Source organism: Drosophila bipectinata, chromosome 3L, assembly GCF_030179905.1.
Source record: "Drosophila bipectinata strain 14024-0381.07 chromosome 3L, DbipHiC1v2, whole genome shotgun sequence".
Classification (NCBI taxonomy): Eukaryota; Metazoa; Arthropoda; class Insecta; order Diptera; family Drosophilidae; genus Drosophila; species Drosophila bipectinata.
This window is the reverse complement of record NC_091738.1, coordinates 15,862,690-15,887,584: the sequence shown is the minus strand read 5'-3', so window position 1 is coordinate 15,887,584 and position 24,895 is coordinate 15,862,690. Positions and strand designations below refer to the sequence as shown.

Genomic DNA, 24,895 nt, shown 5'->3' with positions numbered 1-24,895 from the left:
CGTTTAGTTTTCAATGGAAAAATATGGTGTTTATAGCCAGCTAGAATTTCGTAATAAATAAATAATACTTAGAAAAGTGTGTGTTTTTTCCGTAAAAAATAATTGGCTATAAATTAGTTATATAGATAGTGTATTTATTTATTGTTATTTATTATATTTTATTTATCTAGGTTAATATCTAACCTACTTTTTATTAGTGCAGCATCATGTACTATTTAAACGTATAAACACTCTGCTTTAAAATTGAAAATGGAAACTCGCCTGCAGGAATTTGACTGATTAGCCGGTTTGAAATGGCGTTGCTGGAAATGGAGCACGTGACTCCCAAAGTGGGACCAAGGATGGGAACAAGGATGAAGGACGGAAAACAGGAATCCGAGTACGAAAAGAGTGCAGAGCAAAGCTTGGGGAATCGTTGTCGATGCTGGAGGGGATGCTGATGCTGATGCCAAATGTCGGGAGCTGAAAGTGGAGCTCGGTGCTGGTAAAGTGCACGGTTTGTAACGAATTGAAAACATTGTCGTCGTCGCCCGGCATTCACTTCTACCACTTCAACTCCATTGCAGCCCCCCACTCACCCACTCACTCACTCACTCACTAGCTCATTCAGTCATTCATTCATTTGCTGCAACATTGTTGTGAAGCAGCCAACAATGATGTCGTCTAATGAATGTGGCAACTGTCCCGACATCAACCGAAACTTGAAATGACTTTTTATCGCTTTTAAGGGACCCCCATGGAAAAATATAAAAAATAAAGTCAAATACTCTTGACAGGCGGCCCATCAAAGACTTAAATAAACATTGAATGACTCAAATGGCATTGGCAATGTCAATTTCATTCAAACATATTGACATTTGAACAAAAGATGAACTATCTGTTTTTTTTTTAATTTATCAATTGAAAAAATCATTAAAGGAATAGTGGACCTAAAAGTGTATACCTTATAAGCTGGTTTTCTAAAAAAATACTTTCTCTATTAAGCCTTCTTTCAAAACTGATATATTTTTTCTAGCGTGTACTGTCAGAGTGAGTAATAAACTATCTTGGGTATTAAATACAAAAATGAATATCTAACATGGCCCAAAGGGATTCCCTCTGTTGATTGCACTGCCACAGCAGTTGAAGCCAATCCAATTCAAATTTCCGACTTGGCTAAGTAGCGTCGCTCCACCAGCAGCGAAAAAGTTCAAATAAATGTGAAGGGGCTAGGAGGTATGAGGCATGAGGCACCAGGCATAAGGCATGAGGCATGGGGCAGAATAAAACTCAAACCCTAAAAGCTGAGCTCAAAAGTTTTGTTGATTTTGGTTCTGTGACTTACATACCCAAACACCCAATCCTTTTGGCCCTTTTCCCGGCCCCCATTCCGCTCTCCCGCCAAATTCCGCTTTTTGTTAATTTAGCATAAGTGACGAGTGAGTGACTCTTGGCAAATGCTTTTGGCCAAGAGCACGAAGATTGATTAGAGCGTGAAAATTGTTGGCATTTTGCGGATTCCCTTTTCGTTTTATCTGCAGCCCCACCAATCAGCCAACCATTTCCTTTTATTCCACAGCTGAGCCAACAATTGATGACTGTCAATGGTACATAATTAATTAACATTTAATTCGGAAAGTGCGCTGCATAATTAATAGACTCGCCGGCAAATAGGCGTGATAAATATATTCGCGTGTAAAAAAAAAATAAAAAATGGATATATAAATATATACATTAAATATAAATATTTTATAATTATACTTTATGCATGCGACAGTTGCCAATGAGTCGCTTATTCCGCTTATATAGCTTCCATTTGGCATTTTTAACTGATTGAAAGTTGAATATTACCGACTGACATGGAGTATATATATAATAAATAAAATAATAAATAAATAAAATAATAATAAATTTATAAATCGTCTAACTTTGTTAATATTTAATTGAGCATTTATAACGATGATGTGTCATTCTCCAATACAGTTTGCTTTACAATGAATACATTTAAGGTTTAAACTTTAAAGGTATTCCTTTTATGGATCAAGTTCGAATATGGCCTCTGGGAAAAGTTAAATCAGAAACCATAAATTTTAAGATTACTTTCGCATATTGCTGGTCAGAAATGAGTGGTGGAGGAGCTCTCTCCCCCTTCTGACATCCTTCTGGCATCTTATTCGCATTGCACTTAATGCTGGCTAATGGCCCAACAGCCTGACAACCATGCAACAGCAACAACAAAACCAAAAACAGCAAAAAGTGGGCGAAAGGCAGAGAGCATCGCCAAAGAGGCATCAATCATACGCCACGTAAACCGCAAGCCGAAAGCCGCCAGTCGAAAGCCATTTTAAGCTGCATATTTATGGCTAAGCAGGGGAGCTGAGAACCGAAAGCCGGGAACTGGGTACTGGGAGCCGGGATCTGGGAACTGCGAGCTGCGAACTGTATAGTTGCAGCTGGAATGGAGCTGAAGCTGGAAAAAGCCAGAAACATGCAAAAAGGTTGCAGCTGCGTGTGCAACAGACGATAAGCGAGCTGCAAATGGAAGTTGAAAGTGGAGCCAGTTTCCCCAGGATTCCTTTTCCCAAGGGATTCAAAGCAACAACAGTAGTAGTAGCAGAGGGCCGGGCGGTGGAACCCAACGAGATATGCATGTTAAGTTGTGCCGGGAAAAGTTATGCCCGATCTGGGGAAGGTATGGGGGCTGGGGGTTCGGTAACTGTAACTGCGGTTAAGTCAACAAATTAAAACTTTTTCCACTACCGGCCCAAGTAAAATGAGCTGGGGAAAAGAGACTTACCTTATGCACGAGTTATGCGCATAAGCGGGAGTAGACAGACGCCTGGGCCAGCGGGCAAAGGAATAAAATACTATTTAATTAAACTTTTGCACGTGGCCGAGTGCCTGTTTGCAGTGTTTGCTTCAAAAATATAATAATTTTAATTCAATTTACACACCGTACAGCGAATGGAGGATTCAGGAGTAAATACAAATACCTAGTCTAGGGGATTTTCATTTAAAACTAATTTTGGACATGGACATGGCCAGATTTTCGCAAAAGGCCGGCCACGTGATTTCCAGAACATAAATAATGGTATGTGGTCCGAGCATGTTGCTCATTTGTTGGTGGGAGTGGAATGGCCATTACACACTCACACACACTCGTCCTACTGAAAGGGATTTCCAAAGGGGGTGCTAAGGGGTTTCAGTTATATAAATTGCTTGTGAAATTGAATCTTTATGGTTCAGCTGGAATATTTTGGCAGATAGTCTATAAATTATGGCCACAAAGGGCATACATACACGCAAAAAGTTGTTGGGGATTTTTCCCTCTCTTATTTATTTTTCCTGTTTTTTTTTCCACTACCAGTCTGTCTGCTTTGGGAAATGGCTCACATATGTTGGTGTTTTTGTTGCTTTTGGGAAATGCTTTTGTTTGCCGGCACTGTTGTTGCTGTAAATGATTATCTTGGGTAGTCTGCCCCAGCTCATTGCGTTGAAGTGGAACATTTTGTGGCCTGGCAATGGCTAAAATATTTCGAAATAGTTTCTAAATTAGTTTGCAAATGTTTGTGACGTTTGGTTGCCTGTAAAGAATGACTTTAATTCCGCAGTGGAGCATGGGGCGTATGCGTAATGTTTTTGAAACCCACTCTACGGATGATGAGGATTTGCTTCGAGTTCGCCACTTCAATTTATCCGCATTTATCGGAAGCTAGTACCGTAGCTTCCACTTGAAGCATTTACAATTGCTCACCATGGCGTATACGCAATATGCTAATCAAGCTTTCATTGCATACTTTGCAGCTCATTTGCATACTACTCACCCGCATACACACCCAAGGACATGGCAGCTTGCTGTCAGTTTGCCCACACACACACATTTTTTAAAAAATATACATTTTTTATACACATGCTCGTAGATATGCTTGCCTTGAACTCCTTCCGCTGGCCTGTCGTAAGATGAAGAGCATATACACACGATATGATTGATCGATTTACCTGCTCTACTACCGACTCATCCATCCATTTTCACATCGGAGCTCATCTGAGTTCTCGGCCCAAAGAGTTGTCATTTCCTTTAGCTCCTGTTTCGGGTTAATTCCCTGAGAGTTTCAGCTTTTGGCTTTCCATTTAGTTGCTTGCCGTTCTGCAATATTCATGCACCTCGTTGGAGCAAAGTCGAATCGAGCCCTGGGCACTGGGCACGCTCGTTTACAGCTGTAAGTGTTGTAATAAGTGAAGTGTATTTACCCAACAGCATCCACATTCACATCCAGACGAGATCCTTAAAAGCTTCTGATGCCTTCCTCCTGCTCTGGGATGGGAAAGTTTACGAAACGTTGGAAAATTGTTTGCGGCCATAAAATTGTGTGCAACCGAAGGTCCGAAAAAGGCCCCCAGGCTGAAGTTGTAATTGGGAATGAGCTCGAACCGGTTCTCAGCCTTTGGCCGGTGGGCATTTTGTGAGCTCTTTAGATTTTCCACTTTTACAGGAGCAGGACCTTCTACACTGTGCATCTTGGTTTCTTTTTCGAACCTTGCGGTTTTAATGGAATCATAGTTCAGCTTTTTTTAAACTTTTCTGTTTTTTCAGTGAACTCTGGCTCTGGCTGTTGCTTTTTTGTTGGGGGACTATCAAGTTATTAAGTTTATGTAATTGTTGTTTCACTTGGAGCATTTGATTTGGAATGGCTTATGGCAGCTTATGAAGGCGTTATCTTTGGATAGCTTGTGCCCCGGGCAAGGCAGTCTCGCCTGTCGAGTTTTCCGTTTCCGTTTCCGGCTCCTTCCTGCCTCGAGTTTCAAGTTCACAGCATAGGTGGGACGGTGTAGCAGGACCTTCTAATCAGGATCAGATGTGCAGTGCAGTGCAAAATCAAGTGTCAACGTGTTGAGTCTTTGTTATTTGTAATTCACCCGAAGAAGACACAAATAGAGAGATGCGAGTGATGAACAACCATCATTTCTTGTATTCCCATTCGAATGTACCCAATCCCCGTGTCTTTGGCAACATTCCTTTGGCTTTGTCAATGCCGTCGCCTTGTTGGCAGTTGATTAATGATGACAAAAGTGGTGGAGCCGTTGTGCAAAACAGAGCAGAACGGAGCCGGGGCCAAGAGCTTAATCAACAGATGCGACAGATGAGGAGCTCCTGCTACAGAGTCCCATGTCAACCCCAATTCTTTGGCCACCTCACCTCCGACTCCACGCCCACCACCGCCTCTACCTCCGCCTCATCAGCTTTTGACGTTGTTCCGAGCATGAAAAGAGGGCGCGGCATTTCGGTTACTTTGATGTGCCTCACGTAGCCGTAACGCCCCCGTCACCACAGCAGCCAGCCATAAACATAAAAATTCCGGTGGAAACAAGCTTAAAATTGAAGGCGACAGCGTAACCTATTTTCGGGGTAACAGCAGCCCTTTGGCTTGCTAATAAAAATTGTACCAGCCAAGAGGGCCAGGTTATGGTCATTGTTTCCAAATCGATTACCGAAACGGGTCGCCCATAAATCTTGCCGGCGGGCCTATGAATCATTTGGGGGACTGTCGAACCCGGTGCGCGCACTTGGGCATAAATGTCAAAAAAATTTGATAGAAATGCCAATCAATTCGAACCTTTACAAAGTCTCATTGATGTTTCAAAAATATCTCTTTTACATTCCGCGTATTTAATTTCATTTAATGGCATTTTATAGGTAGCATGCGGGTTGATGGGGGGGGCTGGGGCATAAGTCAAAAGCGGCCATAAAAACCGTCTTGCCAGGCATGCGCTTATATTACGCATACGCCGTGTTGAACACGCAATAAAAATACCAATTGCAGTGTGTTTGCCCGCCCCACCTACGGGCGGCGACTGTCGGAGGCGTGGCAAAAGGGAGGGGATTCCAGTTGGCCATTGTTTCGTAATGTGGCTGCATGCAAAATTTATTGTTGATTTTATTTTCAACGTCGTCCTTTTTACACAACACATTTTCCGCTTCCTTGTTGTGCATTTTTATGGGCATAAATTTACAAGCAGCCACCGGGCTCGGTTCACTTCAGTTCAGTTCGGTTTGGTCGGCTGCTATTTTTTATTGTACCAAGCACTTGGAAACAGTGAAAACAGTCGCTACTCTTGGGCTACCCCAGGTGCGTTATTGTGTCAGCCTTGACCGCCGTTGGAGAAATCTGTAGCAGGCATATAAATTCTACTGAAAAGCCACCAGCTGGCTCAGGACAGTTTCAAGTTGAAAAGTTAAATATACCCAAGGCATTTGTAAAAGCACTTGAAGAAATAAGGATTTTAAACATATGGAAGGCTTTGTCAACTTAAAATAAACTACGATTCAAAGACATTTTGATCTCAAAAAAACGTTGAGTTCAATGCCACAGCATTTATTGTCCATTTTTTTTATATTTCTTTAAAAAATGCATCTATTAATACAATTTTTGTTGGTAATGCGTTGTTTTTCTTTTAAAACAAAGAACCCAAACAGTTTGTTTGACTAAGCCTAGGCCCTAAATTTTGTAAGAAGCCATATTTTGTACAGTGAGCTTGTTTGATTATATGTATTTGTGTTCGGCTAATCCGGCGAGTAAGGACCTCAAGATGCTTGTCTTTTGGCAGCAACTCCGGCACCGACTTGGCTTTGGTGTTGGGCTGGGCTTGCGTGCAGGACACCCATTAGACGAGGACAACGACAACGAGGACATCGTGGCAAGGAACGAGGAGCTCTGGGCACGTGGCAAAAAATTTACTCACATATCCATGACTGCCTTGGAACGAGCGTGAAAGTATTTGTTGTACTTTTGGCGTAACGTTGAAACAGCCAATTAATATCCCCCAGCTCTTATTTTTCTAGACTAGTAGAAGTATTATTAGTTTGGCCCAAAAGTGGCTAAGAAGTGAAGACGACATCGTTGACCCTAAGAAGTATACGAATTCTTTCTCTGAATTCCTTAGTTCTGAATTCCTCTAAATTCTGAATCGGAAGAGTAAAAATGGCGAACCTCGGAAAACCCACAATTTTAAAGGGGTACCCCTGGGAAAAATTAGAAAAATTTTAAAACTATATTTTAGGAATATTTTGAATGAGGACGCTTCTGGGTGTGCTGATTACTAAATGGTACTTTATATCCTGATCGGATACGAATTGGCTGAGCTATGCGCATCGGAAGGAGAAAAAATGGAAAAATTCAGCAAACCCACATTTTTATAGGGGTACCCATGGAAAAAATTCGAAAAATTTTAAAATGATATTAAAGGAATATTTAGAATGAGAAAGACGCTTCTGGGTGTGCTGATTACTAAATGGTACTTTATATCCTGATCGGATACGAATTGGCTGAGCTATGCGCATCGGAAGGAGAAAAAATGGGAAAATTCAGAAAACCCACATTTTCATAGGGGTACCCATGGAAAAATTTCGAAAAATTTTAAAACAATATTAAAGCAATATTTTGAATGCGGAAAGACGCTTCTGGGTGTTTGGATGAGGAAGCGAGATCTCCTTTTAAAGAGATTAAATTGGGGAGTAAAAAATTTGTCGATTGGACTATAATAAGCCAGGCGCTGGCTAGTTCCCTGAATTCAAAGGAAAGTTTCTTTTCTTGGTCCTCTTTTCTCTGGCCACTTGAAGGTCTATTGATTTTCGGTTACCTTTGCAAACTTGTTGAGGCAATCAGCCGTTTAGCTTGTTTCTGTTGTGTTCCAATGGGCGGAGGCGTGGGGCGTGTGCCCAGCAATTAAGCCACTTTGGTGGGGGTGCACCACCCATATTCGGGGTTGGGTGGCCTTGTCTGTGGTTTGTCCGTTTGCAATTGATATCGCGCCATTGCATTCGCTTTCGTGTAATTGCAATGCATAATTCGAAGTTGGCGGTTTAGCGTTATGTGAAGCGTTATAATGCGCTTATGTCCTGCCATGTCAGGGAAATCGGAGGCAGCCAACTAATATAATTAGTCAGATAACGCGTTCATTCAAATGAAATGCAAAGCTAGCTATCAGACAATATGCTCTGCCCATTGACTAAATATCTAAATGTTGATCTGTCTTTGCCATAACAATGTGACTTCATTGATTCCATTCAAATGGAAATGGAAATCTGTTTTGAAGCAATTTCAATGCGTATACTCTTAAGCCCAAAAAAGTATGCTATAAATATTGTAAGCTCGATTTCCACACAAATTTGTGGAGAAGATATTTCATTTTGAATCAAAAACCATAAATTAGAAATGAAAACTAGCAACTGAAAAAGCACACAACCATTATGAGTAGTCTGGATAACATCTAAGCCACTTGTTGACTGCTTTGGCCAAATGGCAATTACGAAAAGGACTGTGAGCCAAAAAAGGAAATCCTGGCACCTCAGCTTGTGTCCCCAACTGTTGTCACAAAGTGTTCGCACAATTATTTTAAATGACTCGGCACAAAAATTAAAAATGCAATAATTGCATAATGAAAGCGTGTGCCAACAAAGTCGGGCTGCCAGCTTTGGAGTTGGGCAAGTGGCCAAAACGGATGAGGCATGCCTCTTGAAGCTTGTGTGCATAATTCAGCCAAGGGTCGACAACTAAAACGGTCATTGGACAAGAGGGCTGGGGTTGGCTTAAGGGTTTGAGGTGCTACGGAAGGACCAAAGAACAGAAAAAGGTCTCCGGGAGCGGTTGGCGATGGTGTGAACAAAGAGAGCAAAATCCAAAGCGGCTTAAATGTGTGCTAAGTGCCGTTGAGCTTATAATGAAACACGACGGCACACACACAAGCAAACTCGTTCGCACTGCCACACCCACATGCACCTGAGCTCACGCATATACACATGTGGGTGTGGAGAAACACAGAAAAACATTTAAGTTAAAAGTACTAAAAACTGGAAAATAAATTAAATTAAATTTTTATTAAAAACCCTATAAAATATTCAGTGAAATACTTTAACTAATCTTGCATCAAAATTAATTAATTTCGTGTGTTTTTCTGAGTGCAGAAGTATAAACTAAGTGACAGGATGAAGGGACATTCAGTGAAGCAGAGTTCCCGCACAGCAGCCACTCCCACTTCCGGTGTTTGTCCAGGTAAAGCTTCGGGCTAAAACGCAAACCACAAAAACCACCAACACATACACACTACCAGCCAAAGACCCGCCAACCCACACGCCCACTCACCCAGCCGAGGCTCACTAACACCAGGACAGTGGACAGTAGAGGCCCAGACAAAACACTAAAATAGGCGCAGCCTCAACCGCAGAAAACACACAATAAAAAAACAAAAATGGGAAGCGGGGAGTGAACCACAGCCCGCCTCGTTTGTTATTCTGTTTTTTATGATTTATTTGCCAAACAAAATTTCCGTTGTCATCTCCTTGATTGATGGCCCCAAGGTCCCAAAGATGGGCCCTCGCCGGCTGACACTTTTCCTATTTATTTGAGTGTGTTATTAAACTTATGCTTAATTAACGCAATTACTTCGGTCATTTGTTTTGACAGCTTCGATTTAAGTCATCTTTTGGGTACAGGGACGTTTCTATAAAGAACAAAGGATGTATCAAATAAAAATGTATTTCTTAGAAATATTTTTATAAAAACTACAACTATTTTTCTATATTGGATTTCAAGTTTCGTCACTTTCCGATTGCCATCTTACCATCGCTCATTCGTCTGCTCGATTTCCTCTTGGGAACTGTCAATGTCGACGTTGTTGATCACAAAAATTGAATTGTATATGCAATTGAATTTTTGAAAAATGGCTGCACAGGCTACCCAGGCAGCTAGGCAGACCGGCAGAACAGCAGCAGGAGTCATTGCATAATTCCGCCACAGACAGCACAGAGGGGGGCTACAAGGCTTTGGGGCTTTTCCGGGGAAAACTATCCTTACACACACACCAGGGTGTGGAAAACTGCATGCTGCATCCTGAGTTATGACACTCGTCTAAGGTCACGACGGCAGCAGCTGGCGCTGATGGCTGGCAAAGTGAGGTTGGACAGTTCCCATGCATTGCAAGGATTGCAAATGACAATCGAGAGTTGAGTTCGAGGTGTTTGAGGATTTTCCACCTGCTCAAGTGCAATGATGCGGCAATAACCGTTGGCCAAGAATGTGTGCGGAAAATCCTGGCTGAGAGGCTGCCAAGTGGGCGGCAATTGATTGTAAATAGGAAAATGATTACACATAAAATTGGGTTACACGTAATTTACCTCGAAGGCGAAGCAAAAAAGTAAAAGGATTTATTGATTTTAAAGAGCCTGCTAGAGTAAATACAATTTAATTACATAGCTAAGGCCTATCCAACTTTTAACTGTCTTATTAAAGTGCCGGCATTTTTGTGGTTCGACTTCCACTTAAGGACAATTTTTGATTTCAAGTCCTGGTAGCATCCTCACTGCCCAGCTAAGAACAATATTTAGACAATCAAACAAGATTTGCGGCAGGGCAAGCTATTTATTTTGTGGTTAAGATGCTTGCTCCCAATCGATTCAATTGGACACGAAAACAACCCACACACACTGTGTACTTTGCTTCCTTTGCGGTGTTGGCCAAATGTTGCACTATTGGGATTGGAATTGGGAATTTTACGTTTACGTTTCGATTGCTGCCCGATTTTGTGGTGTTCTGCGGTGGTTCTGATTCCTGTACGAAGCGGCCTTCCCTAAAAACAAAGTCAAAGAGCGGCATTTGAAAGCCAAAAGCCAAAACGAAAGGCTAGGAAAGGATTGGAACGTAAAAGGGGATTATTCATTAAACGCGCCCTCAAATAAGGTCAAAGGGTGAAAGCTAAAACGCTGGCTGGATGTTCGATTAATTAGACATTTTGCCTTTGACGTGCTCTACGTTTTAGTGTAGTATTACACTTCTTTGGTTTTATTTCAATATTGAATAGTGAAAGTAGAATCTCTGATAAAACTCAATACTTCTGTTAAAGCAAAAATATATGTACGTTTTTAAAGGATTTCAGTTTTTTATATTTTTCCATTTTATTTATCCAACAAAAGTGTTGTACAACCTTAACCATCCTGCATAATCGCAATTGAAATCGGGAGCGGGGGTCTTTAAAAACTTTTAATTGAAACTCGATTCGAGTCACGTACAAGGCGACAACGACACTGTTAATTATAAATTTCTCGGTGGGGGTGTGCGTGCGTATGTGACTGTGTCTGTGTGCTGGTATCCTTGTGTCCTTTTGTTGGAGTATGTGTGTGTATCAGTTTTTATTACACTGCATCGGCAATTAACAGACAAATATAACAACAAATAACTGGCAGGCCGGTTTGCAGATGCTGCGATTTTTATGCCCATCTCTGGTCCGCTGAATTATTGGCGGTTGTTCTTGCCACAGCTGCCGGCATTAATCCAACTTGCTCTCTTCCAGGACACGGACCAGGATTCACACACACACACACACACACATACATCTAACCGATGCGCCTCGTAAAGTAGCAACAATGCGATGCTGCCACCGGGATTCTCCCACCTAGACCAGCTCGATTTTTAGCTTCAGCCCTGGCCAATGTGCATTTTCGCTGTGATTTGCGTGCATCGGCATGTCCTGCGAGGATTTCGTCCTCCATGGCCGAGAGGCTTTTCCCGTTGTTTCGTTATTGTATACTCTCTTGATAGCAATTCGTTGGGGGTTTTGGTTTGCGGGGGAAGTTGGTTAAACAATGTAATTATTTTTAAATTAGTAAAGGCTTAAAAGAGATTAATTAAGGCAATAAAATACTTACTCTAGGAATATTTTTAAAGCGTATAAATATTATAAAACTTACTTCCTTATGTCATTACCTTTAAATTAAAATTAAGAAAATAACAAACTTATAAAGCCCTTGAACTTTATAAGGTATTTGAGGTATTCGTTCACAAAATTTGATTTACATTTTTTTTTTGTGAGTCCACATCTCTGCCTGGCATTCAATTGAACCGAAACGCGGATGGTCACTGGGGTAAACCGTTGCAAGTGGCCAAGTCCAGAGGGCAGAGGCCGAAGGGCAACAGGCAGAGTCCAGAGTGCAGAGGGCACGCATACGCACTCTCTGATTGCATCAAGTTGAAATAATGTAATTAGTTTTTGTGCTGTGGTTGGGTACAGGAGCACGAGCCGGGGCAGGATTCACAACGCAATCCTGTGGAGTGGGGGGGATTGCTGATGTGGCTTTGGCTTTTTCGCTGTTGTTTTTCTTTTTTCCACGCCGAGAGTCCCTGGCAATTTTCAGATCAGTTTGCCAGTGCGAGTAGTGCCAGTGTTTTGGGGCCTCGTTAGCAGTTTGTTTTGTGGCAAAAAGATACTGGCCAAAAAGCGAGCTTTGGAGACCATACTTTTTTGTGTTTTTATGGAAATTTTGATTAAATGGAAAGTCATTTTGTCAAAGGGAAAAAGACCAGTGAGTTTTACCTTACATAACGCCCGCTAGCTATGCAAACAGCCAACACAAGCCCAGTTCGATTCCAATTTAATTCAGCCATAATTCATACTCCCAACATCTGCAAAAGTTGGCTAAGAGCGCCCGAATCGCAGCCTTCTCTATTATTCCAGTCCAATCCCTTTTCGAAGGCCTGGAGTCCGGCACCCGGCACCCACCACCCAGAGACCAGAGACCGGACTCCATTTGTGGCCTACATATTTAAGTATCTCCCTTATATCAAGCTGTCGGGGCGAAAAGTATTTTTGGCCAGATTCCATTCGCGAGAATCAGAAAGTAGTCCGCACTCCGAAGTGGGCCAATTTAATGGCGCGCCCATTACGCGCCATATCCAATGGCCAATTGTGTCCAAAAATTATCGCACCATGGCATGCCAGGCCATCGTTTTGCTGCCCTGTCAAATAATTAATTAGAAATTAATTGCACGTAATAATTCATGTTGCCCGGCGGCCCATTCAAATGGATATACATAGATAGATAGATGGATGGTTGGATGGTTGGTTGGGGAGAAGAAAGCAAATAACCCATGGGCAGCCTGGCGGCCCTGATGGTCGCAGATTTTGTCTGGGCTAATTCCAGCTGTTAATTTTGTATGCATTCGATTGGGTGCGGTGCGGATTCTGCCCATGCCACACAGACAGCACCCCACCACCGGCCGCTGTCATGTCGCATACATCTAAAATTAATCATTGGCATGCAGCATAATTTATTATGTCACACAGAAGCCGCATTGGATTGGCCACCGAAATCCCCGAAACCGGAGAGAGAGGCGCTTACATCCTGCGGTGCTTCGGTTAGGATCGGTTTGACATGGCCCATTTAAAAACAGAGCCACTACCGAGGCTAATACTACGTATGTACGTGTGTGTGTTGCCACCTCAGAGTTGTCATGTGGTATGGTGTCTGGGGGGATGTCGGATGTCGGGCTCTTCAATCAAATGCGAAAATTCGTATAATTACAGGGCCCCGGACAAACTGACTGGCTGCAGGCCTCAAGTGGTGGCGCCATTTGATTTAATCACGTTAATAGCCTTTGCATGTCGCGGTTATACTATACTCCCACCCTCCCTCCACACTTTTGGGCGTTTGGGGGCTGGCTTAGAGAGGTGTTAAATGTTTGTGGTTGCATTGTAATAAACTTGCATGCAAATGGCCGCCCATCAACTTTAATTACGCAGAGTTTCCCATAATGAAGAAAAACTGCCCGTCCTTGTTTGATGATTGATGAAAAATTTTCCTTTTTTTTCACTGGAATTCGCCTAAGGCTTTGTGCGTTTTGTTGTCTGGAGGAGGGCTTTTGAACCTGAAAAGGTGTGAGACGTCAAAGGGTTTCCGGGTGATATGGTTGAGAACCCATAAGTTTGATGGATTGTGTGCTTCTAAATGTGCCATTACAGGGTTTTTTCCGGCCTGCCAGCCCACCCCCGCACAAAAACAATGGAATTTGAAATTTATGATAGCCTTTCAGCAACACCAGTCTTGGCCGTTTGAAATGAAAACACAATTTTGGGGATTTATTTTGCATTTTTTAAAGTTATTTTTATTGCATTTCTCGCTCTTCTCTCTCTGGCATTCTTTTCAAATGTACTTTATATACGAATCTCAAATGTTTTCATTTGCTTGCTATTTTTTTTATTTGCCATTCACAAACAATATTACATTTATCTGCATGTATTTCAAGTGATTTTTCATGGTTTTGTTTCTCGTATTTGCTTCTCTTTTTACTTTGTTTTTTGTTTTGTATGTTTGTTTACAATTTGTCACAACCTTACAAATTGAAAATTGATAAAAACCAATAAGTTTTGGAATTTGTGTACGTGTCTTATTGAAAATTCTCATTTATTCGGTATATGCATGTGAGTGTGTTAACTAAATAAAATTTGAACGGATTTACCTTCACTTGATTTTATTTTTTCTGCTGTTTGGTTGGGCATTTTTCTGCGATTGTTGCTAATATATATAATATATAATACTTGTTTATCGTCTCTGCGGTTCTATTATCAATTTCTGTTATGTAAGGTAGCGGGTTGGCTTTCTCTAGTTTTGGCAGCCTCGCCCCCTTCCAATACACAATGCAAAATTAGAAAAATACTTTTACCATTTTACCTTCTAGAATCTAGATGTTTGTAAGTAAAATCAAGAGGAGTAGTTCAGTAAGGAAAACTGTAATGCTATTTTCAATGGTTTATGTTTTAATTCATATCTTTTATTTCAATATGTGTGTTTTTGCATTTGCTCATAAAAACAAATGGTACAACTTACAATTTGGCACATCATTAAAGATTAGATTTTCAATATAATATATATTTATATAATTTATATTTATACTTTATATGACGCTTAGGCATCGGATCTATGTGAAAGTAAACAAAAAGCTGGCGCTGGCTTATGGTTAAACTACACAGATTACAGTTTCTTCGGATTTGTCACACAGAAAATAATCGAATGAATCGAATTAAATGAAGACATTATTCATATACATCATATATATCGTATGTTCGTATCATATAGCTGCAGTGTTTGATTGAGTTGCGTTTGAGTTTGCATTTAATTTTAATTTTAATTTATTTTGTAGTTTGACTTTCTCCTCAACGCATTGCTTAAGACAAAAATTATTTTTTTTTTACTTAGATTTTTGTTTGTTTGTTTTTTGTTTTGTTTTAAAAGTTTGCGGTGGAAGTTGAGTTCATAATTTAAATGTATGTTTTTATACCGTACCATATTATATTTAAGTTTGCTCTATAACTAGAAGGTTTACCTCTTGCTTTGCTCGTCAAACCCAAACATCTGTATTTGTGAGTATAAGTGTGGGTGTTTAAGAGAGTGTTTGTGTGAGTGATTGAGGGTGGGCCAAAAAGTATGCTTCACTTTTTGGCAAACTATTTGTTGCGCTATTTGAAAAATTCATTAAATTTAATTACGTCTTTATTTTATAATTCACTTGAAAGCTACATTTAATTTGGCAATTGTTGGGTTCGATTTGTTATTCTCTTTATTGTTTTCCATTTAGTTTCCATTTATTCTCATTTTTACTTAACTGCTCCTGCTTCTGTTTCTGTTTCTGCGTCTGTCGTCGTGGCGTACAAACTAATACCTAACTAAAAGTCATTTAAAATATAAACTTTGGCTTTAAAAATGTCAACGTAAAAATAGTATATTAATATGTGTTAATTACGATTAAGAAAGTGTAAATAAAACCGAAAAATACACATATGTATGCTCGTATGTATGTATATGACATAAATGACTTTGAGTTCTCAATACATCATCTTGTTGCCAAGCGTGTGCGTGTGCGTGTGGTTTCGCTTTGTGTGTGTGCGTAAGAATTGTGTGTGTATTGGAGAAATTAAAAAAAAAATGTATATCCTTTTTCATCATAAATATGTACAAAGTGAGACACAGTGGCTAAGTGATTAGATTGAAATAAGGTCATCAAATTTGAAGCTCTTTGGAGTTGATGAAATTCTCATTCCCTTTCCCTTCGTTCTTAATTTCAAGTAAATTTTTTAGTAGGTTGTTTTAAGGAAATTCGAAGAACACTTAATGAATTGCACGAGTACACACACACAATAATTAGTAGCTTGCTTTTTTTTGTTTTGTGGTTTTCATTTTTTTTTTTAGCATAGTATGGTTGATAAACAACTAGTATAAATTTGAAGACAGTAGCTGCCTAAGAATCAAAATAGAGAACGACGTCATTTTGTTTGGTTGGTTTCCATTGAGCATTTTAATCATTAACAGTTGAAAAATACACAACGTTAAAAGTTTCTTTTTGTTTTGGGTTCCTTTTTTTTGTTTTTGTGTGTGCATTAGATTTCGAGTGTGTATAAAATAAATTCTTAGTTTGCTTAGGGAAGTTTCAATCCGGTCTAGACCGAAAGTGAAAAACATCGAAACGACGCAATGCTTCTTTTTTGTATTTTTTCTTAAATTTCTTTGTTTTTGTTTTTTTTCTTATCTTTTGTTTTTTTTTTTTACACAACACACAAGGAAAGTGCTACGGAGTAAGAGCTAAAAACTGTAATTTTTAATGCTTATTATTCGATTTTCACATCATTCATCAATGGCTTTTTTGTCACTGGAAGCTTGACTTTCTAAAACTAATATATATATATATATTTTTTTTTTTGTTCATTTTTCAAATTTTGTGTTAGGTTTTCTTTTTTTTTGCTTTGCTGCTATGGCGGCAATTAAAGTAAATATTATTGTATATTCCAAGGATATGTCTACGTGTTGATCTTTTTGCATTTACCTATGCGCTACAGTTTTTTGAGCAATTCGAATTGAGTTTAGTTTTGAATTGAGTTTTGAGTGTGAAATGGTATTAGCTGCCAAAATATAATATAATTAGGAACAACAAAAGCAATATATTAAAAATAAATTCGTTGAAAATAATCGGTAAAATACAGAAAATGAGTATTCTTTGGGTAATCAAAAACTAAATTCTACAATCAAATAAATATATATTTTTGTTTGTGCTTAAGCCTTTTGCAAATAATATATGTATATATGTTGATGTGCTGCGCTTTCTATAGAAGATTCTCAGTTCCTCTCCTACAATGCTAATGCTTTAAAATAATCATTTAAATCAAAAAAATCTAACTTAGTTGAACAAAAGGACATAATTAACAACCAAAGGATTACATATAGGTTTAATATTTGTTTTTGATGATGTTTCAGCATGAAGAGTACCTAAAAAACATTGCTCTTTCTCTGCCTGGTTTCTGATATACAAATACAATGCCTATAATAACTATATATCATGTTGGTAATATATATATATAAGTGTGTATGTATATATAAATTCTGATCTGCCGCACAAAGTTTCAGCTTTTTGTTCTGGTAAAAATCTACGCATGAAGCACATTTTTCATTTCATTGTTGCAAAACTATTTTGCAATTTGAATTTATGCTTTAAATTTTTGTTTTTTGTTTTTCTTATATAAACTCCATAGAACTGCATTTAGCGGCGTATATTTGTTTTTGGTTTAGCTTTTTTTTACGCTTTTGCTGGACGACATTGATTTGTTTATTTTATTTTATCCTTTTTGTTGCTTAGCTTTGATTTTCAACTCTCCAAGATTTTTGAGCGTCTGTTTTTGTTGCAGATTGCAGATTGCAGATGTTGATTTTGCCATGGTAGCTGCTGCTGCTGCTTTTTGTGTGTTGAGTATCTTGCATCTATCGTTTTTTAGTTGTAACTTCTACTTACTGCACAATAGGGAGGAGTATTACGTCTAAGTTACTTATTTGCTTTGCTTTGCCTTGTTCATATATTGAGCATTTTCATCGAGAGTAGATTGAGTGCATTTTTTGGCTGACTGGCGTAGATTGTTCTTAATATGGCGCGAAACGATTGAAGCCACCACGATACATGGTCGCCTGTTGTAAAAATTAAAAGAATAAACACAAATATGATTATTTTTCTCAAAATAAAGATAAAAAATGAAAGAGTATCTGTTAGAAATGAAAGAGTCTTACCCCGTAGCCAGGAACTGGTCCAATGCCATGTCCTAGATAAGGATCTGCATATTCGCGCGCATATCTATAAATATTTGATGATGGATTTTTAGCTTATTAGTAAGTTTATATATATTTTATTTGGTTTTTATAGTGAATTATGATTGATGGATAATGCCAGTGATATGTTATAAATTTTTATGTTATATTGTTCGTCTCTTCGCCTTCAAGTTTATTTTTTTTTTATTTTTTATATTTAAGAAAAGTTATTAAGTTTTGATAGAGTCTTGCAATAGCGCTCTATCTTTTGCTGAAGATCATCAGTTTTTCGTATCTCCTGTCTACACTTTACGCAATTAGACAATTGTTTTACAAAACAAAAGAAATAAAATCAAAAAATTAGTCAATTTTGAAAATAAAAAATCAAATAATATATAAAAAAGCATAAAAGTTTACCAGTAATAAATATTTTCTAAAGTTTTCTAAAAGTAATAAAGTAAAATCTAACTAAAAATAAAACAAAATCATAAATATAATAAATAATAAAATAAAAAAGTAGAAATAATAAAGGTAAATAATAAGACAGTGATAAAACAATAAAATTCTTGAGTAAACTACTCAGAATCCTTCGTAAAGCTTTAAAAACGAAGCTTTATAAATGGAGAGGCAGTGGAGACTATATGTATGTTATATATTTAATCGGTTATGATTTTAATATTATTATTTATATTTTTTTGATATATTTTTTTGGATGGATTTTGATTTTTATGAGTGATTTTTATGATTTTTGTATTTATTTGTTTATGAGTGATTGGCAGGTCATCTTTCAACCTTCTCCGTATTTTGAACTTACCCAGCTACGGTGGCGTAGCCGGCTAGTGCCGGCTGGGCAGCCGCTGCGGCGGCAGCCCCATAGGCGGCCCTGGCAGCTACCGCCGTGTAGGTGGTGGCCGCCGTGGCGTACGCCTGCTGCTGGGCCTGAGACAGTGGGGTCTTTAACAGCGGAGCAGTGGCCTGGAATAGTGGTAAGCAGATGGGGCATTAAAACTGGGCCAACTCAACGACTGCATCTCGAGATCGGGGTTGGAAGGACATATGCTTTTTTATATATATATTCATTTTTTTTTTTGGTTGGGACTACAACGGCAAACGACAATGCTAGGCAGAGTTGGTAAAGAAGGACACAAGTGACAGCAAGTGTTGTGAGAAATTAAGAACCCAAACCGATGGTGGGGGTACGCACACATATATACTTATATAACTAGGATAACCAAAACCAAAAAAAATTCGGTGCAAAACAATGGGATTCAATGTGTGCCATAATAAATAAGTAAGTAGTCTATGTACACTTAGAAGTTATAACGCTAAAAGGCAGTAGAACCATCGAAACCGAACTACGAAGAACCCAAGATGCCAGGCCAAAAACAACTGAAAAGCACTGTTCGAGCTTCGAACCAGATAATAACTTAAAGTATTCGATTAAAACTAGGGTTAACTTAGGACTTATTGCATAAAGACATACGGATTAAAGTACGTGGTGCATAAAAAAGGCAAAAAAATGTGTCACAACAATCAAACGGAACGCAACTTCAGGATCACTTTTGGGGGGTGGGGGTGCATTGGAAATTGGACTAGAACTATATATGATTATTTTTACCAAAACATTCTGTGGAACCGGAATGCGGTTGATCGTATGTGGGTTACTGTTTAGCGTAGTCACAGTGCGGCGCTGTAATTTATGGTTTCGAATTTCAGTAATGTTTTTTTTTTTTTTATTTTGTTTCGATTGTGTTGTTGTGGTAATTGTTGAGTGGATGTTGTTGGGTTTAATGTAACAGTGGTGAGAGATAACCAAAGAAGAGTTTGTAGTTACAATATACATTTGTATAGAATATATTGGTAGAAATACGTTTGTAGATATTTAGCGAAAGCAAAATAGTGAAATAAAATATGACCCATGAATTGGGGTTGATATTAGAAAGGAAAGAAAAAGAAGCGTATGCTTTATAAAGCTTCCTGTGGTCACCACTAATTATTATTTGCTTTTTGTTTTTAAGTAAAATCAAAAATGTCATAAGTTGGTAATGCTCAAACCAAACAAAGGATGCAATTTTATAGAGTAGAGAGCTTATACACAAGTGTTCAATTATTCAAACATTGAGTTAAAAGTAAGCTGAGCTAGGCCGCTTTCCGGCCTTAGTCCGTGTGAAAACAAGGTGTTTTACGACCAAAAACTTTACCAAAGAGTTCGATACCTCAACGAAAACATATTACACAGCAACAAATCAAAAACGCGTCTCAGTTAGTTGTGGTATAGATAGTTTGGTAGTGGAAAATGCAAATAGGAACACAAAAGGCAAAAAGGAAGCGACTTAAAACATAAATTACGTATAAGTTTAAGTATAAGTTTATAAAAAAATAGAACGTTTGTTTCCAAAAACCAAGTCAAATGTTTTTTCAAAACTTAATCGGTGTCTTTTACAAGCTACCATCAAAAAATACAAATCATAATCATAATATTTGTATCATTATCTTTTCTGGTGGTTGTGGTTAGAGGAATATTATTTTGAAAAAGTTTCATTACATTTAATATGGCGGCTGGCTGAGCGGCTGGAACTTCAGTGACCGGTTTGGCTGCCTGTAAAATTTGTATATAATATTTTCATGTATTTTCGTTCGAAAGTTATAGCACTACACTAGATTTTATTCTAACTTAGGGACATATAGAATTGATAGCCTATTTTATAATAATATTATTATTAAAATAAGAGGACACTCACCTGGAAGCGTAGATTTGGATCAGCGTTAGCAGCGGCTGCTAAGAAGGGATCATAGTATACACTGCGTCGGCGTAACGAGATGGATGATAGATAGAAAAATTCATGGATTAATAAATAATCATAAATGGCAGGGATAAGTCTTTGTAGGTGAGGAGAATACTGTAGAGGCAGTCAAAGCATAATTCATAAATTTTGCCTCCAATTTGGTTTTAAACTGTGACTGCCTCCGTTCAATTGAAGGCACTTAAAAGCAAAATTCAAACATTTTATTTTGGTTCATTTTTTTTAACGCACTTGTGTGGTCTTTTTTGATTTTTGGGCGCTTTGAGAAACCAGAGCCAGACGGGATAAAGTTTCCTCGTTAAAAAACAAATCGAAATACTGCAGGCCTGGCCAATAAAACTTTATCCCCGTCCGGCCCGGTTTTTGATTGTTTGTTGTTTCGTTAATGTTTTTAAATTTTCTTTTTTTTTTTATATATATACCGGATGCTGTGGGTAAATGGCTGAAACTTAAGGCGCAACTAAAAACCGAAAATTGGCACCTAATTGTTGAGTATATATGTATACCCCGCCTACCTACGAAGCCTAAGACTAACAAATAACCTGTTCTAAAAACTGACCTGATCTGACCTGATTCCCCACTTGATGACGAACTGATTGGAAGAAATGTTTAGACAGAGGAAACGAAACAAAGGAAAATTATAAGTTTTATAGTATATTGTCGTACAGTATAGAATAGGGTACTAGCAAGAATATAGCCAACCAACCAACCACATACAAAGGTCATTCCATTTCCCAAAAGAACACTACGAAAATTGTCTTGCTTGCTTGCTTTCCATTAATTGTTGTATGTTTGTATTTTTTTTTGCATTTAATCTTTAGACAGAACAGACACTCATGCACCTAGCTAATTAGTTATGGTTTTTTTGTTTCAATTTGCGTGTTTTTTTTTCTCATGACGAGTGTTTATAAGTATACAAGTATTTAATGGAGCATTCATTCATACGCTATTGTGGTTGTGTGGTTCCAATATGTGGGTGTGTGTGGGCGGGTGGTAGTGTGTAAGGAGTGTAAAGAGCAGCCACGAAAAAAATTCATGAAATCAAGTTAATGAAATGTCTATTATTATAGAGAGATATATGTATATATATGTACGTATTCGGGGGGCAGAACATGCACGCAAGGCGCTGGCAGAGACGCTGGCGACGCAGACACTTTAAAAAACACTTTCAAGTCAAATTCAAATTCGAAATTCATCATACGCCTAGTGGTACACAATATACAATCGAGTAGTAGTAGGTAGGTCCCTTAACCAAAATATAATGATAATAGGTATTAAAATAGATGCCAAAAACACACTGCTTTCAGTTCTGAGTATGAGCAAATATATATGTGTAGGTATTATATATAGAATTATAGATATTTTACGTGGATGTGTTAGCGTGCGTTAATCAGTTGCGACTTTTGCATTTTCAGTTGTATTTTTTGAGTTTTGTTCGGTTTGTTAAAATCATCTATTTTTGTTGTTTTTTTTTTGCTTCATTTATACATATTAAGTCAAAGTCTAGTTTCATTATATGCGGATATTAAAACTTTACACACACAAGATAGCTAAAAAAAACATTTTTCACCAACAAGATAGAGAGAATAACACAGACAGATAGAAATATGAAACTAAAAAAAAACAATCTTTAAGCTATAAACAATGTAAGCTGAAGATTTTAAAAACTATGAATGATGAGAGGGTTGGGGGTTCTTTGGTTAAATATGGGGATATGGTTTAACAAGTAAGGAATATATACTACGTTTATGCGCCTGCTGACTGGTAACAGGATAACCAACCCAAATATTAAAAAACACTTCAGAACTTAAGTTTTTATATATTTAGTTCTTTAAAAATTGAATTTTTTTTCAGAAATTAATTGAGTTTATGAGTTGAAATTCTTTTAATATCATAATTAAGCATGCGCATAAACGTAGTATCATCATTTTTCAAGTTAAAAGGTTCATGTTCATGAGGCATTGGCAAAGATTAAGGTGCTCTAAACTACATTCAAGGTAAGGATTAAATCAAAGTACAACGTTACGGGACTACGGCAACAAACTACGGCGGTTCGAGGGTGTGACACACGGAGTCCGGTTACGACGGACTCTACTTACGGCGCGAATCCATGCAAAGCGGCAGCGCTGTTGGCCGCATTGGCCGACGCAGCCATGGAAGCAGCAGCCGCAGCAGCAGCGGCCGTCTGGGGTGTCTGGGTGGCGCCCGCTGCCGCCGAGAGTCGGGCGGCATAGGCGGCCGCGGCAGCAGCACTGGCAGGATTCTGGCCCACTCCGGCCGGGTTTTGGGCAGCGGCGGCGGCGGCCGCGGCAGCTGCCAAAGATTGCTGCAGAGCTGCGGCATTGCCGGCAGCCGTGGGTACCGCCACTGCTTGCAGGCCGGGCTGCAATTGCGCCAGCTGGGGGGCATGGGCGTGGGCGAGGGCGTGAGCGGCATGAACATGGGGATGCGAGGCGGCGGCTGCGGCGGCGGCTACGGCGGCGTGCTGTTGTTGTTGGTGCTGCTGCTGTTGCTGCTGGTGTTGTTGCTGCTGCTGTTGCTGTTGTTGTTGTTGCTGCTGCTGTTGTTGCTGCTGCTGCTGTTGGTGTTGCTGCTGGTGGGCGGTGGCGACCTGCTGCTGCTGCACCTGCTGGGCGGCCACGGCTTGTTGTTGAGCGGCTGCTGCAGCCACGGCGGCGACGGCCGCCTGGCGTTGCTGCTGCTGTTGGGCGACTGCGGCGGCCGACGCCAGCAGCGCCGGATGGTGGTGCGGATGATGGGGATGATGGTAGGGGGCGGCGCCGACCACGCCCACATGTCCGCGCTGGATGGCCACTCCACGCATGGCGGCGGCAACGGCGGCTACAGAAATATATATATATCCGGAGCCGGAGGTGAGTGCACCGAAACACAAAAGTTAACAACGAGAGTCGGGTCGTTTTTGTTTCGTGATCGTTTTTCAATATTTTTTTTGGTTTTTTTTGCAACGATTTGACACAACATTTTCGACCAGTGTGTGTTTAGGTGTGTGTGTGTGGTTGTGTATGTATATGTGTGTTTATTTGTGTGCAAAAAGTAGAAAAAAGGAAAAGAAAAGAACATAAAACGCATGCGGTTAGTTTTCTCTCTTGATATATATAATCAAATATTTATATATATTTATATATATGTATAGTATATATGGCAAATTCTAGGCTTTATGTAGTAACGATTTTTTGTTTTTTATATATAAATATTGTAGATAGCGCTGAAATGATGTATATATACATATAACAATACATAAGACATACGTGTAGCTCATACATTGTAAATGGGATTTATATATCGAAACATACTTAACATTAGAACACTGAATTACCAAGAAATGCTACGCTGTAGTTGCATCTTATATTGCATATTCATATAATTGTAATGTAATGTAAGAGATATTATCATCAACAATACGAAAAAAAACATTAGACCGATCTTTAGTACAGTAGTAGGCATATGTACATACATCCATGTGTATGCGGCAAGACCATTTTTTGTTTCATTTTTTATGTTGCATGTTTTTTTTTTGGTCAACAACTCATTAGCATTTTGTGTGTGAAGGTGGGTGTGAGGGGGTTCTGAGTTTGTTAAAAGCTTTTAAAAGTAAATAACATACACATAATTTCCGTTTAACCCTTGCACCTTGATCCAAAAAACTAGCAAGAACATTTACCAAGTGCTATTGAAATTGGGATTATTTTGGGAAAAGGAAATTTGGGAAAAATATAGTATAGTAGGTTCTTCATGCTGATTGAAAAATTATAAAAGAGAAGCTGTCCTTGTTTAATTCCGCATTTCATCACAAAAGCCACACAGTTTTCAAATTGTACTTTTATTAATTCCACGCGGTTTTCTCACTCAATTTATAATAATGCCGGCCTGCAGGTCTCATAATTAACAATTTCACCAGAGAAAGCCACAAAAGCTGACTCACAACCAGAAATCCTGGTCATTATGATCAGCCACAGGTATTCAAATGCTCTGTGTCGCACCACTTGGCTATTATTATTATTGAAAATCAGCACAAAAAATAATTATTGAAATGTATGAAATTATTTTTCAGTTCTGAGTGAGCTGAACTCAATGTTTTTGGCAACATTGTGCCACAAATTGAAATTTTGTTTGGCCAATGTGCAATTAAAAATTCGATTTGCTATATTTGTATGCAAATGCTTTTGACCAAAAAAAAGGTGGAATTATGTGCGAGAGCGCA

General features: G+C 38.9%; 1 protein-coding gene across 3 annotated transcripts in view; it reads right to left on the bottom strand.

Moving 5' to 3' along the window:
- Positions 1–14,544: 14,544 nt before the first annotated feature.
- Positions 14,545–24,895, bottom strand: part of Rbfox1 (RNA-binding Fox protein 1) — a 75,799-nt gene continuing 65,448 nt past the window's right edge. For 2 of the 3 annotated variants that reach the window (XM_070279406.1, XM_043210950.2), the window contains 8 exons: positions 22,773–23,514; positions 21,233–21,265; positions 20,611–20,671; positions 20,415–20,468; positions 19,488–19,559; positions 18,684–18,844; positions 17,852–17,915; positions 14,545–17,752 (listed from right to left, as the gene is read on the bottom strand). In XM_070279406.1, the coding sequence (XP_070135507.1) occupies positions 17,708–17,752; positions 17,852–17,915; positions 18,684–18,844; positions 19,488–19,559; positions 20,415–20,468; positions 20,611–20,671; positions 21,233–21,265; positions 22,773–23,514 (1,232 nt within the window). In that variant the 3' untranslated portion in view covers positions 14,545–17,707. The remainder of the gene's footprint in view (positions 17,753–17,851; positions 17,916–18,683; positions 18,845–19,487; positions 19,560–20,414; positions 20,469–20,610; positions 20,672–21,232; positions 21,266–22,772; positions 23,515–24,895) is intronic. The other variant, XM_043210937.2, reaches the window with a different exon arrangement.